At 36.2% G+C, this 15509-nt stretch overlaps 1 protein-coding gene across 1 annotated transcript; it reads right to left on the reverse strand.

The window, feature by feature from the left end:
- Positions 1-4704: 4704 nt before the first annotated feature.
- LOC108375682 (putative nuclease HARBI1) lies at positions 4705-9480 on the reverse strand. The gene is made up of 4 exons (XM_017631827.1): positions 9419-9480; positions 8623-9357; positions 5000-5322; positions 4705-4758 (listed from the first exon to the last, which is right to left on the reverse strand). The coding sequence occupies exons 2-4, from the start codon at positions 9269-9271 to the stop codon at positions 4705-4707; spliced, it is 1026 nt and encodes a 341-aa protein (XP_017487316.1). The 5' UTR covers positions 9272-9357; positions 9419-9480.
- Between the last annotated feature and the right edge of the window lie 6029 nt (positions 9481-15509).

Raw genomic sequence — 15509 nt, forward strand, 5'->3', positions numbered from 1 at the left:
GTATTCACAAGGGTTCGACGCAAGTGGTTTTTTAGGAATAGGCAAAATAATTGCTTTTTTCCAAGCATCTGGAAAACGGCCACTAGAGAAGCAATGATTTATTATATGGGTAAGAGTACTTATAATAAATGGGAGCACGATTTTAACAAATCTTAAATATATTCCATCATCACCAACAGCATTCGACTTAATAGCCATAATTGCCTTTAGTACATCACATTCACTCACGTAGAGAAACGCAAAAGAATCTAAAGTTATACAAGCATCTAAAGGGGTATCATCAGAGATAGTAGAGTTACTGCAGTTTTCCGAACCAATAAAAAAGTCATTTAACAGATCAGGGTGAATTTTGCACTGCACTTTATTTTTCCCATGTATGTTTAAATGCTTCAAGTTGCTCCACAATTCTTTAGATGGGAGAGAAGGATTCAGTTTTTGTTTACAATACCACCTTTTAGCTTGTTTAATGATAACGGTGGCTTCATTTCGCGCGGTCTTGTACGCATGCCACGCAGTATCAGTATTCGACCTTCTCCATTTGGCATGCAACTTGTTGCGTTTCTTTATAGCGAAACTTACTTTTTTATTAAACCAAGGGCAGGATGTATTAATAACGTTTGCAGTACGGACGGGGACATGACGATCAAAAAGGGTAGTTAAATTATTATTAAGGCATTCGAGCTTCTTGTCTACCGTCTCATAATACCAACATTCATTCCAATGAATAGAAGAACAATCAGAGAACAATGCACTATTATCTAACGAACGAAAATCACGATACGAGAAAGCAACACAAATTGCAGAACGTTCAAACACTACATCAACAGTACAGAAAATTAAATCATGGTCAGATATAAAAAATAGTTGGTCAAATTTAAGAATATAGGTCAGGTCAGAGATAATAAAATAATCTAAAAGGCTAGGCCTAGAGTTGTTTGCATATCTAGTAGGCGCTAATTCATTAACAACGAATAGCCCAGATGCTGAGATTTGATCACGCAGTTTGATACTACTAGAGTCATTGACAAGTAAATTAACATTAAAATCACCACAGATAACATAACATTCATAATCTATTAAAAATACAGACAATTCAGCGAAGAAACAATCTAACATGAAACATTTGTGTGGATTATACACACAAGAAATCAAAACTTTGGTTATACCGTCGGAAACCTCTGAAATTATAAATTCTGTATCAGAACCTGCAGACTTTGCAAGAAGCTTGATTTTAAGAGATTTCTTGCAGTATATGGCCACACCGCCCCCTTTTTTGTGCTTACGATCGTTCCGAATCACATTATAATTGTTAATGCAGCAATGAAGGTCAGAAATAAGATCACTAAACCATGTCTCAGAAACACAGATAATGTCTACTAAAGACTGCTCAAATATGTATCTAACATAGTCCATTTTATCAGAACTCAGGCTCCGTGCATTAAAATGAACTATGTTAAGACCAGTCGACTGTTTACACAAAATATCTAACATAAGCTTATGGTTTCCATCAGCGCCAGATGCTTGTGTAACAGTCATGTTAAATTAATTACTTTGCACTGAACTGAATAAGAAACAACTATGTAAACACAAAAAAACAAAAGAACAAATATATACATATGTGTGCATATAACTACAAATCATCAGGGCATGAAAAGCAAATAGAAGTGAAAGAATTGAAAGTGAAAGGAACAAGAAGGGAGAAAAGAGAAACTTGGTAAAACTTAAAACTAACATTACATACAAACAATTTATTGCAGCGCATAATTGATTTGACAAACAAAACATGAAACTGACTGCTTTAAGTTATGCCGACAATTTCATCAATACCTTTCTTGTCGTACACTCGAATCGCCGCATCGCCATCCCTTTTTCGTACAAGCACCTGACCGCGTATTGAAAAAGCAGCTGAGAGATGTTTTTGACGTCTGAGTTGGGCGGCATAGTGCATAATCTCACGGTTCGCTCTCGAAAGGCTTTCATGTATGTGGATGCTTGATGTACCTTCCACAGCAATGTCATTTAATGCAAGAGCTCTTTTGTTTGCTTTGCAGTAACCAGCTACTGATTTGAAGAGTCTAATGCGCGCATAAGAGGACTGCAGCTTAACAACAATAGGTGAAGATGCATTGTCGCTGCTTTGTTTCGTAGCCGGCGCTCGAAATATTTCTCTTACTGCTGGCATCTCATGTTGTACTGCGCTGCAGATGTTACAGAAAATCTCCACACAACTCTTATTCACAGCGTTAGGTATGCCGTTGATGATCAAGTCAGTAGCAACGGTCTCGTTTTCATACCGAGCCGACTCTCTTTTCAGCGCTAGCACTTCAGCTTTGAGAGGAGCAATCGCTTCACACGTCGATTCCACAGCAGTCAGCCTCACATCCAAGAACTTTACCGTAGTCTTAATGCTCTGCATCTCCGCTGAAATCTCATTAAATCTCTGCATCAGTCTCTCTTCAGTGCTCTTTATACTCCCACTCAGCCGTTCTATCATGCCCTGCTTTTGTTTTTCCATTTTCGCCTCAAGCTGTTGTAGCCAATGTGCAGTTTGCAAACTCTCACCATCTCGGCATTTACCATGATGGGGGGAGTTAGCCTTCGGCGGGGACAACTTTGCACTTCTTGTTACTTTCTTTTCGACCGACATAAAGCAAATAGAATTATTTCAATTTCGAATTATTTCAATTTCAGCGCGAAAAACAACGTTTGCTTAAATGCAGAAAATCAGCGGCAGTTTAACACACAGGCCTTAGTTTGACAAATATTAAAATCAAGTATTAATTAAAGAAAAGTTGACAAAACCGGCTCATACCGCTCACAATGTATTGACATAAGTATGTCAAGTTATTAACTCTCATTCCAGCACGTTTGATATATCGGACTCGATTTTTACTATACAGAAAACCATAATTTCCACTCTCAGTAATTGAAATACTATCTTTAGCATATCCAATCAGCTGATGAATTTGATTCTGTATCTGAATAGTTTTAGATCTCGACACTTAACAAACTCCTGTTTCCACTACTCGGCACCAATAAACTAAAAAAAAAACAAAAAGTTCCGTACGTCATGCGGACTTGGAACATGGTTTTGTTTCCAACCGTTCTACAGTTTCCAACTTGGCGGTTTTCAGTGAGTACTGCATTGCGTCCTTTACAAGAGGACTTCAGGTTGACTGTATTTATACAGATTTTTCTAAAGCTTTTGATAAAGTGTCTCATTCTATTTTAATTAATAAATTAGCTAGCTACGGATTTCAGTCAGTTTTTCTACAATGGCTTAAATCCTATCTGTCCAACAGGCGATGTGTAGTCACTAGTGATGGCACATCTTCCACATCTTTTGTTGCTTCTTCTGGGGTTCCTCAAGGAAGTTTTTTAGGCTCTTTGCTATTAGTTCAGTTTATTAACGATGTAAGTACCTGTTTTTCCTTCGCTAATTATTTGTTACATGCGGATGATCTAAAAATGTTTGCTTCCATAAAGGACCTTAGTAACGTGCATAAACTTCAAACTGATCTTGATAATTTGCATCTTTGGTGTACTAAAAATCACCTTTCTTTCTATTAAGAAATGCTTCAAAAATACTTTTGGAAAAATTCATAATGTTTTGTTGACTCGTTACTATATTTGTAACTGTTTGCTAGAATCTGTTGAAGGAACAAAAGATTATTTTTTCATCGAATTTCACATTTCATAATCATATTGACCACTTGTTAGAAAATCTTATTCGACTCTAGGCTTCGTCAGGCGGAACTGTACACAATTCTCTGGTCCATATACCCTTAAACTGCTATATACGTCCTTCGTGCGGTCCACTTTGGAATATGGTACGTTCATTTGGATGCCGTATCACAATAATTCTATTAGTCGCATTGAGCGTGTTCAGAAAGTGTTCCTTAAATTCGCTTTGCGATCTTTGAATTTTTCTGAACCAACGCCTTCTTATAATTCTTGTTTGCTTCTAATAAACCTTAAGACCTTAGAAGCTAGGAGATCTGTACTCTCACTCTCCTTTATATTCAATGTTGTTAGAGGCTCTTTGGATTGCACTTTTTTATTGAACCGTATCAAGTTTAATATTCCGCAGAGGAACTTACGTGTCTTTTTATCTTTTTATGAGGGCTATTGGAAAACTGAGTATGCACGTAATGACCCAGTTGCACGCGCACTTAGTGATTTAACATGATGCAATAATATAAGGTGTTATCAGTTGGCAACTTCTCGCTCTAATTCCGCCATATTGGCTGCCTTACGTGAAACACTGTTACTTCTTTAACTATTCTTTGCCCATTAATATAGTTGAATGTTTTTTATTTTTGCTCAGTATACACACTTTGTTTTCTTAAACAGGTATTTTATCGTATTTTACTTCATTTCATATCGAATATACTATAAAAAAGCAAATTTTGTTTAGGAGAAAATGTGAAATTTTATATTTTTCCGACATATGGGGATTGATTTCTTCCCGTTTTTCTTCTCATTCTACTGAGCTAAGGCAGTATCAAATCGAGCTGTCACAACTGATACCACCTTGTATTATTGCACCATAGTGATTTAAATAAGGTCTCTAGTTCTATCTCAATTGATTTTTCCTTTGAAACATATGTATTTGTTAATATTCTGAACTGTTATTTTTAATCTCCTTATTTTACTAGGGTTCTGTTCTTACATACATTTGTACATTGTATTTATCGAATGATCTTAGTAATAACTTTCAGTTTGCCTATAGTCTGTAAAAATATTGTATTTCATAGACTAAGTCAAGTTAAACAAATAAAAAAATTTTATTAAAAGTCAAATGGTTAGCAACAACAACGAATGTCATTAAATGGAACTACATTCTTTTTTGTATCATGGTTTAAATTATGGCTTACTTCTAATCTACTTCTAATTCGGTTCTTGGTAATTTTTTTGTCTTTTTTTGTCTTTATAATTTTTCTTATCTTTTGGTTCCAATTCTAAATATTTCGCATTTTGTATTGCCCGAATGACTCACCCTTTGTTGCAGCAGACCTTGGTGGGGCACTGCTGTTGTTGTTGTAGCCGGTTGTTGTCGTCGTTTCTGGTGGTTGTTGTTTTTGCTGTGGCAGCAGTTATTCTTGTTGCGGCAGGCCAGTGGTATGGGCCCTGTCGTTACTGGGCGTTGTTGTTGTTGCTGGGTACTGCGGCTGCTACTGTGGCAGCCGATGTTGTCGCTGCTGTGTGGCACCCTTAATGGGGTCGCCTTGTTGTTGTTGTTAGGCGGTGTGGTCGTTGCTTGGCAGCCGCTGCTATTGCGCTTCGGGGTTACCGCACGGCAATGTGCGAGCTGGCCAGTACCTGCAAGGGAGTTTTAATTAGTATATAGTGTGTGGTATGTTCATAGTATTCTTGCGTAGAGCACACGCCGAAATTTACAAAGAGTGCATATTCCCTGTCGAACGTATTAATAAACTATTGCTCCGTATCTGAAGTTTTTGCTTTAAATGGAAGTTGCATTTGTTGTTTACTCGTGTGTTGAAGTTTTTAGATTCGGGTCGTGCGTCTGCACATCGTCCCAAAATCAATGTGCAATTAACTAAACCGTATCCCGATTTAGTCTTCGATAGTTTAGTTCTTCAGTCGCCAAGTTCATGTGTTTACCTTATTTGCGGCTGATGCTGACGGTTGTCGTACGGCGTTAGAGGCTTGTGGTTGGTGGTGGTGTTTGCCGCCACGAGGTATCGATGCTGCTCCTCCCGACTGGCACCTTGTTAGAGTGTTTGATGTGGCTGTACCGCTTCCGACGTGTTTGCTGTTGCTAAAGCTCGAGGTGCAGTCGGGCTCATAAAATTTACTTTCTTGCTTTAATGGTTATATTAATTAGTTTTTTTTTTCACTTAGCTTTGCGGTTTCTGTGATTTTCGTTAGGTAGCTGCTATCTGCTGTCGCGTTAGGTATTAGACCAAACCGCAGATATGCTGTTGATTACAAAAATAAAACTTTTTACGTATTTGGCGTATTTGTAAGTCACTTTATAAAACTTGCACCGCCTCAAGCGTGTGCATTTATATTTTACACGCCACCGTAAATTATGATCTATAATGTAGAATTCATGGAAAATATTTTCTACTACACTTTGTTTCTTCCTTTTTTTCCCCTTGTTCACTTTCCGCCCGTTCCACTAAGTTTGATTGTCGAGTCTAAGAACAAATGACCGAGTATGGGGGTCGCCAGGAGGTTTTTATACCTTTGCACTGCGGGAAATTAAGTATCCAATTGGAAAAATAACGGGCACTGCGTCAATTGGATTGCTGCCGTTATTCTTACTCATGTAAAAAATAAATAATGTTCGAGACCGTCCGGGGGTGCCATAAACNCTTTTTTTCCCCTTGTTCACTTTCCGCCCGTTCCACTAAGTTTGATTGTCGAGTCTAAGAACAAATGACCGAGTATGGGGGTCGCCAGGAGGTTTTTATACCTTTGCACTGCGGGAAATTAAGTATCCAATTGGAAAAATAACGGGCACTGCGTCAATTGGATTGCTGCCGTTATTCTTACTCATGTAAAAAATAAATAATGTTCGAGACCGTCCGGGGGTGCCATAAACATATTATACAGATCTGAACCGGTTGAAAAGCAGCAATTCAACAGCTTTGCTTCTTCACTGGCCGTCTACACAAGGATAAGATTTATTGTTGTTCAGCTGTCTGTTTGTTTGCAATATTTGTGCGGGTTTTTATATATTGACATCAGCCTTTTAGAAGTGTTTTTACCGTCAAAAAATCTCCGAAAATTGCTATTTTAGATCCAAGTACATACTACCATGAATTTTAATATGAAACAGCTCGACTTTTGCTTTTACGCGGACGACACTTAATCACCCTCGCCTTTCCTTTTCTCACACATTGCTTGTCAAATATCTTAAAATTTGAAAGCCATTAGGTAGGCTGAATTCACTTTGAGAAGCATTCTCATTGTCAACACGTCATCGTCAAGAAAACAACTAAACTAATCAGCTTTTAAAGACCACTTCCTATTCTAAATTGCATTTTAGGTTAACTTATTTTAGCATTCAGAAGCTTATGGTGATTTCGATTCTAACAAAAAATGTTGCCCTTCCACGGTGCAAAATATGTTTGATGTTACACTCAACCCTGTAAAAGTGCATGTTTTTGCCTATTCAGAAAAGAACACAAATCACTGACCTGACATCTACTTTATACGAAATTTTAGCTTTTCCGCGAAGCAGGCTTTTTCGCATTCCGTAATTTTCAGAAAACAAATATTTCGTTGCGTTTATAAAGTAATTTCCATTTTAGTCGTGTATTCAATTGTTCCTGGTATACTAAAATATTTAAAATGGAACCAGAAAGTCCAAGCTGTAGCAAAACCGTTACTGGTATGTAGATTTAAAAAGTTTTGGATACTCAATTTGCATTATCCACAATATGATTATCCTTTTTTTTCAGTATGGACAGAAGGTGAAACCCGCCTGCTCTTGGACAAATACGCAACCTACCTGCCGGATATTGGTCCTTTAAAACAATTCCGCTGCAAGAAAGACATGTGTATGAGGATGTCTCTTGACTTTAATGGCAGAAGTTGGAAACAGTGCGAAGAAAGATTTAAAACGGTGACGAAAAGAAAGAAAGCGTCGGTTGATAACAACTCAACTTCTGGCGCTAAACGACAAAAGATAGCCTATGAACAGGAGCTTGAAAAAATCAACCACCTAGATGATTCCATAGAGCCAACTGTCCGTATAAGCAGCCAAGGTATTGTTTGCATAACTATAAGTTAAGTGAAAAAAGTGCCAAAGTCAAGAAAGCAAAACACAGTTCAGGACACGTTACTTGAGATAGCAGCTAGAAAAGAAGAAACAAAGGAAAAAAGGCATAATCTGTGAATCATTTGATAGAACAAAATTAGAAAATGATCGTCTAGTATTAAACTGTTTCGTTTTTAACACGAATTTTTGAATGAACTAATAAAAGATCTTGTTTTATTTAATTGTTACACAAAAATGCTTTTATTTGATTTCTCTTTATTTCACCCAACTCNCAGTATGGACAGAAGGTGAAACCCGCCTGCTCTTGGACAAATACGCAACCTACCTGCCGGATATTGGTCCTTTAAAACAATTCCGCTGCATGAAAGACATGTGTATGAGGATGTCTCTTGACTTTAATGGCAGAAGTTGGAAACAGTGCGAAGAAAGATTTAAAACGATGATGAAAAGAAAGAAAGCGTCGGTTGATAACAACACAACTTCTGGCGCTAAACGACAAAAGATAGCCTATGAACAGGAGCTTGAAAAAATCAACCACCTAGATGATTCCATAGAGCCAACTGTCCGTATAAGCAGCCAAGGTATTGTTTGCATAACTATAAGTTAAGTGAAAAAAGTGCCAAAGTCAAGAAAGCAAAACACAGTTCAGGACACGTTACTTGAGATAGCAGCTAGAAAAGAAGAAACAAAGGAAAAAAGGCATAATCTGCTGAATCATTTGATAGAACAAAATTAGAAAATGATCGTCTAGTATTAAACTGTTTCGTTTTTAACACGAATTTTTGAATGAACTAATAAAAGATCTTGTTTTATTTAATTGTTACACAAAAATGCTTTTATTTGATTTCTCTTTATTTCACCCAACTCACTTAGCACGGCCTCATTAACATCCTCTGCCAAAATATGCGTTTGATTAGAACTATGTTCAATGTATTCCAATTGTTCTTCGAAAATGTAATTTTTATTGATGCATGCAACTATGAATTTACCCATTGGCTCAACGTGAAAATCTAGTCTCATAATCTGCCGAAAGCGGCACTTTAACAATCCAAATGCATTTTCAATCTTTACACGTGTTTGAAAAAACTTGTAATTGTATTTTCTTTCAGTCTCGGTCAGATTCCCATAGTCTCGGTAGGGCGTTAATAGATAAGTGCGGAGTGGATAAGCGGAATCTCCAAGGAGATCGGGCGAGCACAATTTACCCAGCTCCTTACCAATAAACGACAGCTTTAGCAAACGAGAGTCGTGCATTTTACTCGGAACTCCGGTAAAAACGTCCAAAAACCGCAAATTCGCATCACAAATACCTTGCATAGTTATAGATATCGAATCGTGCCTATTTATGTATGTGGATCTGATTTTGTGCTTTGGAGTTCTCACCGCTATATAGCTGGCATCAATGCAGCCCAAAACATTTGGGAATCCACAAATGCGCTTGAATTCACTGCCAATTTCTTCTTTTCCAGCAGCATCTATTGGAAAACCAATCCCGTTTGGAGCAACTTCGTCAAACATAAAGATTAAAAATTTTATGCACGCTTCAAAGCGACATATTAAAAAGGTTTCCAACCTCGCGGAATGTAGTTTTATTACTGCAAAACCTACAATCAGATAAAATATTGTTATTTTGTTAAATTCCATACAAAAAACCCATGCTTATACCACAAAAACATCAGTATTTGCGTCTCATGACTGAATTCTGCTCTTCCGCCTCTATACGTCCTAGAATATTTGGCAATCAAATAGTTTGCACTTTCACGCCTCACCCTGAAGTGTTTTCTAAACTGAAAATTGAAAAGAGAAAAATTATAGCAATTCCTTTCAGTAACAAAAAGATATTACCTCGGCATCAGTATATGAGCAGACCACGTCCACAATAAAATCTTTTACGTGCGTACGTTCTTCTCTACTGAATAGTATAGAAGTTTCTTCACCTTCCGATGATGATGACGAGGATTCCAAAAGTTCATTTAATGCGTTTTGTGCAGAAATAATGCAACTTTTATAATTGGCCATGATTTCAAATCAAAATTAGCAAAAATGTTTTCTTCAGAACAAAATTAAATGTCAAATTAAACTGGTATATACTTATCCTTGTCTAGCTCATGCATTTCATAATATTGTCGTTTTAAGCAATCAGCTGATTTTCAGGGCAACCATCTCCCCTGACAAAGCTTCAAAGGGCAGAAAAGGTGCCTTTTTTGCCTTACAAGAGTGTGACATTTTAAGAAGCGAACACAAAATTGTTTCACCCTTTGCCCTTAATTAAGAATCGAACACGAAAAGAGAAAGGGGCAATCAAAAGGCGACATTTTTTTGTAGAAACGAAATCACCATTAGTAATTTTTTGTTTTCTCGAAATTCGTCTGTCAGTGCGGAATGGGTTATTAAAATTGAAGCAAAATCAAAACTCACTTGAAAGGAAAAAAATTGGAAGCAAGTTTCCCATTCAGTAGTAGAATAAGAGTGCGTTAGTGGAAAATGTCAGTGTATTGAAAATTGAAAGGGGAAAGTTGAACGTGTAACGTCGAAGTTATGTTAAAATATCATTAACGTTGTCGTCAAGCAGGTTTCGGGCAAAGCAGCCGTAGCTGTCAAACTACCGCAATAGATGGCAAGATATAAGCTCTGATATATACATATTTTTCTCTCTACATTCTAACATATGTGTCAAGATATAAACTCGATCCTGTGAGGACGGGCAGTTACAAGCATCACAAGCCTCCGCTGGAAAACGTTTCTTAACAAAAATAAAACAAACAAACCTGCAGGAACTAGTGACATTATGTGCCCTTTGTGCAGCCACCTTACCGCCCGCTATCACACTACACACTAAACTAGCAACGCACTGCTTACCCCAATAAACTCGGCTTATCCTCGTGGCCAGGGATCCGCTGCTTGCAAATGCTAGGCGTATTCGCTCAGGTAGTTTCACTCCGGGTGCTCTGGTATGCGCTGCACCCCTAATCATTTTGGTATTTGCCGGCCGCTGCTAGTATTGGCGCAAATAGATATTCGGCCAGTCTCAATATTTAAAACGTTATGAATTTACACTCGCGTAACATTCGCTTGGAGTTTTTGATTAAAAGACAACTTTATTTCGAGTTTTTAATTAATTTTGCGTTACCTACGACAAGAAGTACTCTTAAACCAATAAAAATCATAGCGGAAATAGAACAAATAATTCAGCAGATGAATGATGAGAGAGAGAAGGAAGTAGAAAGGAGCAAAGTAAGCAACAGAATCCTACAATTCAAACGGGGAATAAAAACCAATGCAGCGGAAGAATTCATATTGGATGCCTTCAAAAAAAAAACAAAAGCGCTTCTGAAAAAGTATAAAGATAAGATAGTTGTCACAGATTGAAACAAGGGGAACAAGACGGCGGTATTTTACAAAGAAGACTACAAGGAAAAAATTAACAAACTACTACTGGAAGACAAAAGCACCTACAAAACTTTAAGAAACGACCCAACAAATATTCTGAAAAAACAGAACACCAATATAGTTGATGGGCTCTATAAAAACAAAATAATTAACTACAGGGAAAAACAAAAATTAATATGCAGCACAGCGACCGTGCGTCGCCTTTACGGGCTACCGAAAATCAACAAGCCGAATCTGCCCTTACGACCAATAGCGTCATCAGTCAATGCCCCGTGCTATGGCCTATCCAAGTTTATTGGTAGTTTTTTAAGAAATTTAACGAGTGAAGAGTATAATATTAATAGAATATTAATATTATAGAAAACGTATGCGTAAATGAGGTTGATTTATTAGTATCTTTTGATGTTGTGTCATTATTCACAAATATACCAACCTATTTAGCTCTTAATGAATAAGTTCAAAGAAGTGCAGCAAAACATCAACATCCCCAAAAACACCTTTCTTAACATATTGAACTTCTGCCTAAAAGATAATAATTATTTTATGTACGACGGAAAAGTTTTTTCACAACCCATGGGACCCTGTCTCCGACAATCCCAGACATAATTATGACAACATTGACATAAAGTTCATAGTAAAATACGTTGATGACATTTTTGCCATTGTAAAAGCAAAAGACCTAGATATCATTCTAAGTACATTGAATAAATATTACAACAAGCGACAGTTTACAATAGAAAGAGAAAAAAACTTCAGCATACCTTTTTTAGATATAAGAAGGAAAAATAACCAGATACTATTGAACTGGTACTCAAAACCCATCTCATCTGGTCGTATAATACATTTTTTATCTGCTCAACCCCTTAAGTATAAACTTAATACTGCAAAGAATCCAATACATAAAATATTAACCATAAGCCAGATCAATTTAGAAACGCAAGCATAAAGAAAATGCATGAAATATTAAAAAGTAATAATTACCACAGCCAACTAATAAGAAATCTCATAGATGCTCATAACAATAAACGCAATAACAAATCTAATGAAAATGATAGCGAAACAAAGTAATTCCACAGTCTAACATACATCCCCAAATTGACGGAAAAATTCAGGCATGACATAAGGAACAACAAGCAAAACATAGCCATACTTCACAATTTTTACAAAAACCAAAATCCGGATCGAACCGCAACAACAAAACAACGTCATATACGAAATCCTATGCAAAAGTAAATAAAACGAGGACTGCAACAAAATCTACATTGGGACTACTAAACGAGCTTTAGGCGTTCGCTTATCAGAACACGAGGCGGAAATAAGAACGGGGAAAACAATACAGCGCCAGCGCAACATATACTAGCGAGCAACCACACAGCTGATCTAACCAAAAATCGTAGATATTGAAAAGAGAGAAAAAGTGAGATACACGATTGAAAGCCTTCGTATTATGCAAAGCAGAGAAAGGGCAGTAAAGAAAAAAGCAGACACGAACGACATTGTGGCTAGTTACTTGTTATGTTTATGAAACACAAATCAGTATGACAAATGTACCAAAAGCGACTGGTACTGATTTATAATTTTAAGTTTTTGTCTGTACACATATACATAAATATGTATGTATGAGCTCCTTCGGCCGTTGGAATTAAAGCGAAAATAAAATTTTCCTTTTTTACTCCTACCCGTTTCAACGAATTTCACGTCTTCCTTAGTCTGCTTTATTTGAACGATAAACAATAAACAATAAACATGGTTAACAATTACTATAACATACAAATCCGAATTTTAAACTCACACGTTACAATTATTCACATTAAACAACAATAATTACATGGTTTTAGCGCAGCGAGTTTACACTACTTTCTTTTGGTTTTATTTATATCCAGATTTTAATATATCTGTATAGACGTTGTTTGTGTTGTCCACATCTTCTTTGAATTCATCACATTGTCAAGTTTCTGTTGTATTGGTAGGCTTTCCAGTGTCATTCTCCTTCTTTTCCTCTTTCGATGTCCAATACTCGCGTGCTGTCGAAGTCCGCTTTGTGTTCGTTGTTTGCCAAGTGTTGTATGTTCGTTAATTCTTATACCCAGCGCTCGTTTCGTTGTGCCTACATAGCATTTATTGCAGCTTTCATTGCTATTACCAGTGCACATTATTTCATATACTACATTGTGTTGTTGCTCTTTTTCGATCTTGTCGTTTGGTTTAGTAAATATTTTGTTTAGAGTATTGTGTGGTTTATGCGCATATATTATGTTGTTGTTTTTTATTGTTCTTCGCAGTGTTTTATTGCTTGTTAGGCCTGGTATATAGGGATGGGTAGTGGGGGTTGAAATTCGATTTTTTCCGAATTTCGAACATTGCCCAATCATTCGATTTGAAATTCGGTGGTGAAAATTCGATTTCAGTCGATTTTTTTCGAATTTTGCAAAATTAATTTAATTTTGCGAATTAAAGGCTTCTCTTTTGTGTCTGCACCATAGTTTTAGTTCTATGAAATGGGTTACCACAGGTTAGAAAACCAAATTCAAATAATCACGTCCGCAGATGTTTGCGTCAAATATTTAACACTAAGTCATAACATCTGTATCGTTCGTTTTATTTTTAAAAAGGGGGTAGGTGTCAAATGAAAGGGCTTGCCCTGTAGATGTGTAACATGGTTTTAGTTTTGTGCCATATGTATGTAAGAAAATCAAATCAAATTATTTAATAAGTTAAATAGATTACCTCAATATGGGTATCAATCGAAATGGTTTTGAATAAACTTTATTTTTTAATTACATTTAGGAGGGTTGCCGCCTGTTTGAAAAGTCGAATTTAGTTAAAGAAGTGTTGTACTTAAAATACTATGCATTAATGTATATATTTTTGAGGTGCTTGAAGAGAGTGGCCACCTGTTTAAAAAGTTAAACTCAAATTACACTGTGCGACAGCCGAACCCAGCCCGGACTTTGTTAACATTTTCTGAATGTATACCCAATAAGTAGTAAAACGCTCGATGGATTTGCAAAAGTTAGCTCGCATTTTTATTTTATGGCCTGCTAAAGTTTTCATATCTCGGCCTAAGTAGTTTTCAAAAAAGTCGAAAAAATAGTTAAAATAAATGTCTGAGCGAAATTGAAGGTTGAGACATATATATTAAAATTTCTAGGGAAATGTTTTCGTAGAACATTTTAACCCATTAGCTACCGCCTAAAACGGTCATTTTTGACACTTACTTCAAGAAATCTCGCAAAAAGCAAATTTGGCAGATCGTTACTGGATTGATATATTTTAAAAAATTATTCTCCGGAAAATTTTACTAGGGGTCTTCTCAGGAAAAAACTTCATGCTTCCAACGTAAAACCCACTAAAAATTTTAAATAAAAAATCAAAGAATAAACTAGTTTTTTATACAAAAATTTTTAAAATTGAGTTTGGAATAANCACTTCATGCTTCCAACGTAAAACCCACTAAAAATTTTAAATAAAAAATCAAAGAATAAACTAGTTTTTTTATACAAAAATTTTTAAAATTGAGTTTGGAATAACATATCGAAAAACATGTAATTTTTCACTTGAATCCCTAAGACAAATGGAGTGCCGCACACAGTGATGGCAAATTTAGTCAGAAAGAAGAAAGGTGAAGAGTTGATTTTTTTGAAATAAAGATGAAATTCGACTTTTTCTGGAAAAATTTGATTTTATCCGAATTTTAGCAACACAAAGTTCGATTTCAAAAATTCGCCATTTTGGAGCTAAAATTTGATTAAAATGCGAATATCGAAGCTTCGAATATCGAATTTACCCATCCCTACTGGTATATGTATGTATACATATTTAGCCTTAAAAATGCCATGAGAATATTATCAAATAAAAATTATACTTTTCGTTCAACTAATCGCCTGTGAAAGTTGAACAAGACAAACGAGCTTAAAGCGAGAAGTGAACATTACATATTATATTAACAGGTCCTCTCGAAACTGTGACCGACGACGAAAAGAAACTCCAGCTTATGACAATCTACCATAACGACCCAAAAAGTGGAGGACATTGCGGACTCAAAAGACTCTATGCAAAAATTCGTACCAAATACTTCTGGAAAAACCTGACCCGTGATATATCAAAATTTGTAAAAAGTTGTGAGAAATGTTTACTGAACAAAGTTAAACCAAAAACAGAGACAATCTGGATTTAACACCAACACCTAGTAAACCTTTTCAAGAAGTAATTATTGACACAATAAACCCTTTGCCAGAAACACGATATGGTAACAAGTTCCCTGTCACCATAATCGGCGATCTTACAAAATATTTAGTAACTATCGCGGTACCAGACAAAAGTACCAAAACTGTGGCTTCAGCTATTTTTGAAGGCTACATGTTAA

The sequence above is a fragment of the Rhagoletis zephyria genome, unplaced genomic scaffold (genome assembly GCF_001687245.7).
Source record: "Rhagoletis zephyria isolate East Lansing unplaced genomic scaffold, Rhagoletis_zephyria_1.1 Rzeph_scaffold_09298, whole genome shotgun sequence".
In the NCBI taxonomy this organism is placed as follows: Eukaryota; Metazoa; Arthropoda; class Insecta; order Diptera; family Tephritidae; genus Rhagoletis; species Rhagoletis zephyria.

What these genes read in the sequence shown, in the direction of transcription:
- LOC108375682 (XM_017631827.1), bottom strand. Translation starts at nt 9,271, where the DNA reads ATGTTTGACGAAGTTGCTCCAAACGGGATTGGTTTTCCAATAGATGCT. An exon ending in TGTTAATGAGGCCGTGCTAA is followed by an intron (nt 5,323 to 8,622) that starts GTGAGTTGGGTG and finishes ACTCCCTTGCAG; the next exon opens with GTACTGGCCAGCTCGCACAT. An exon ending in AAGGTCTGCTGCAACAAAGG is followed by an intron (nt 4,759 to 4,999) that starts GTGAGTCATTCG and finishes AACTTGACTTAG; the next exon opens with TCTATGAAATACAATATTTT.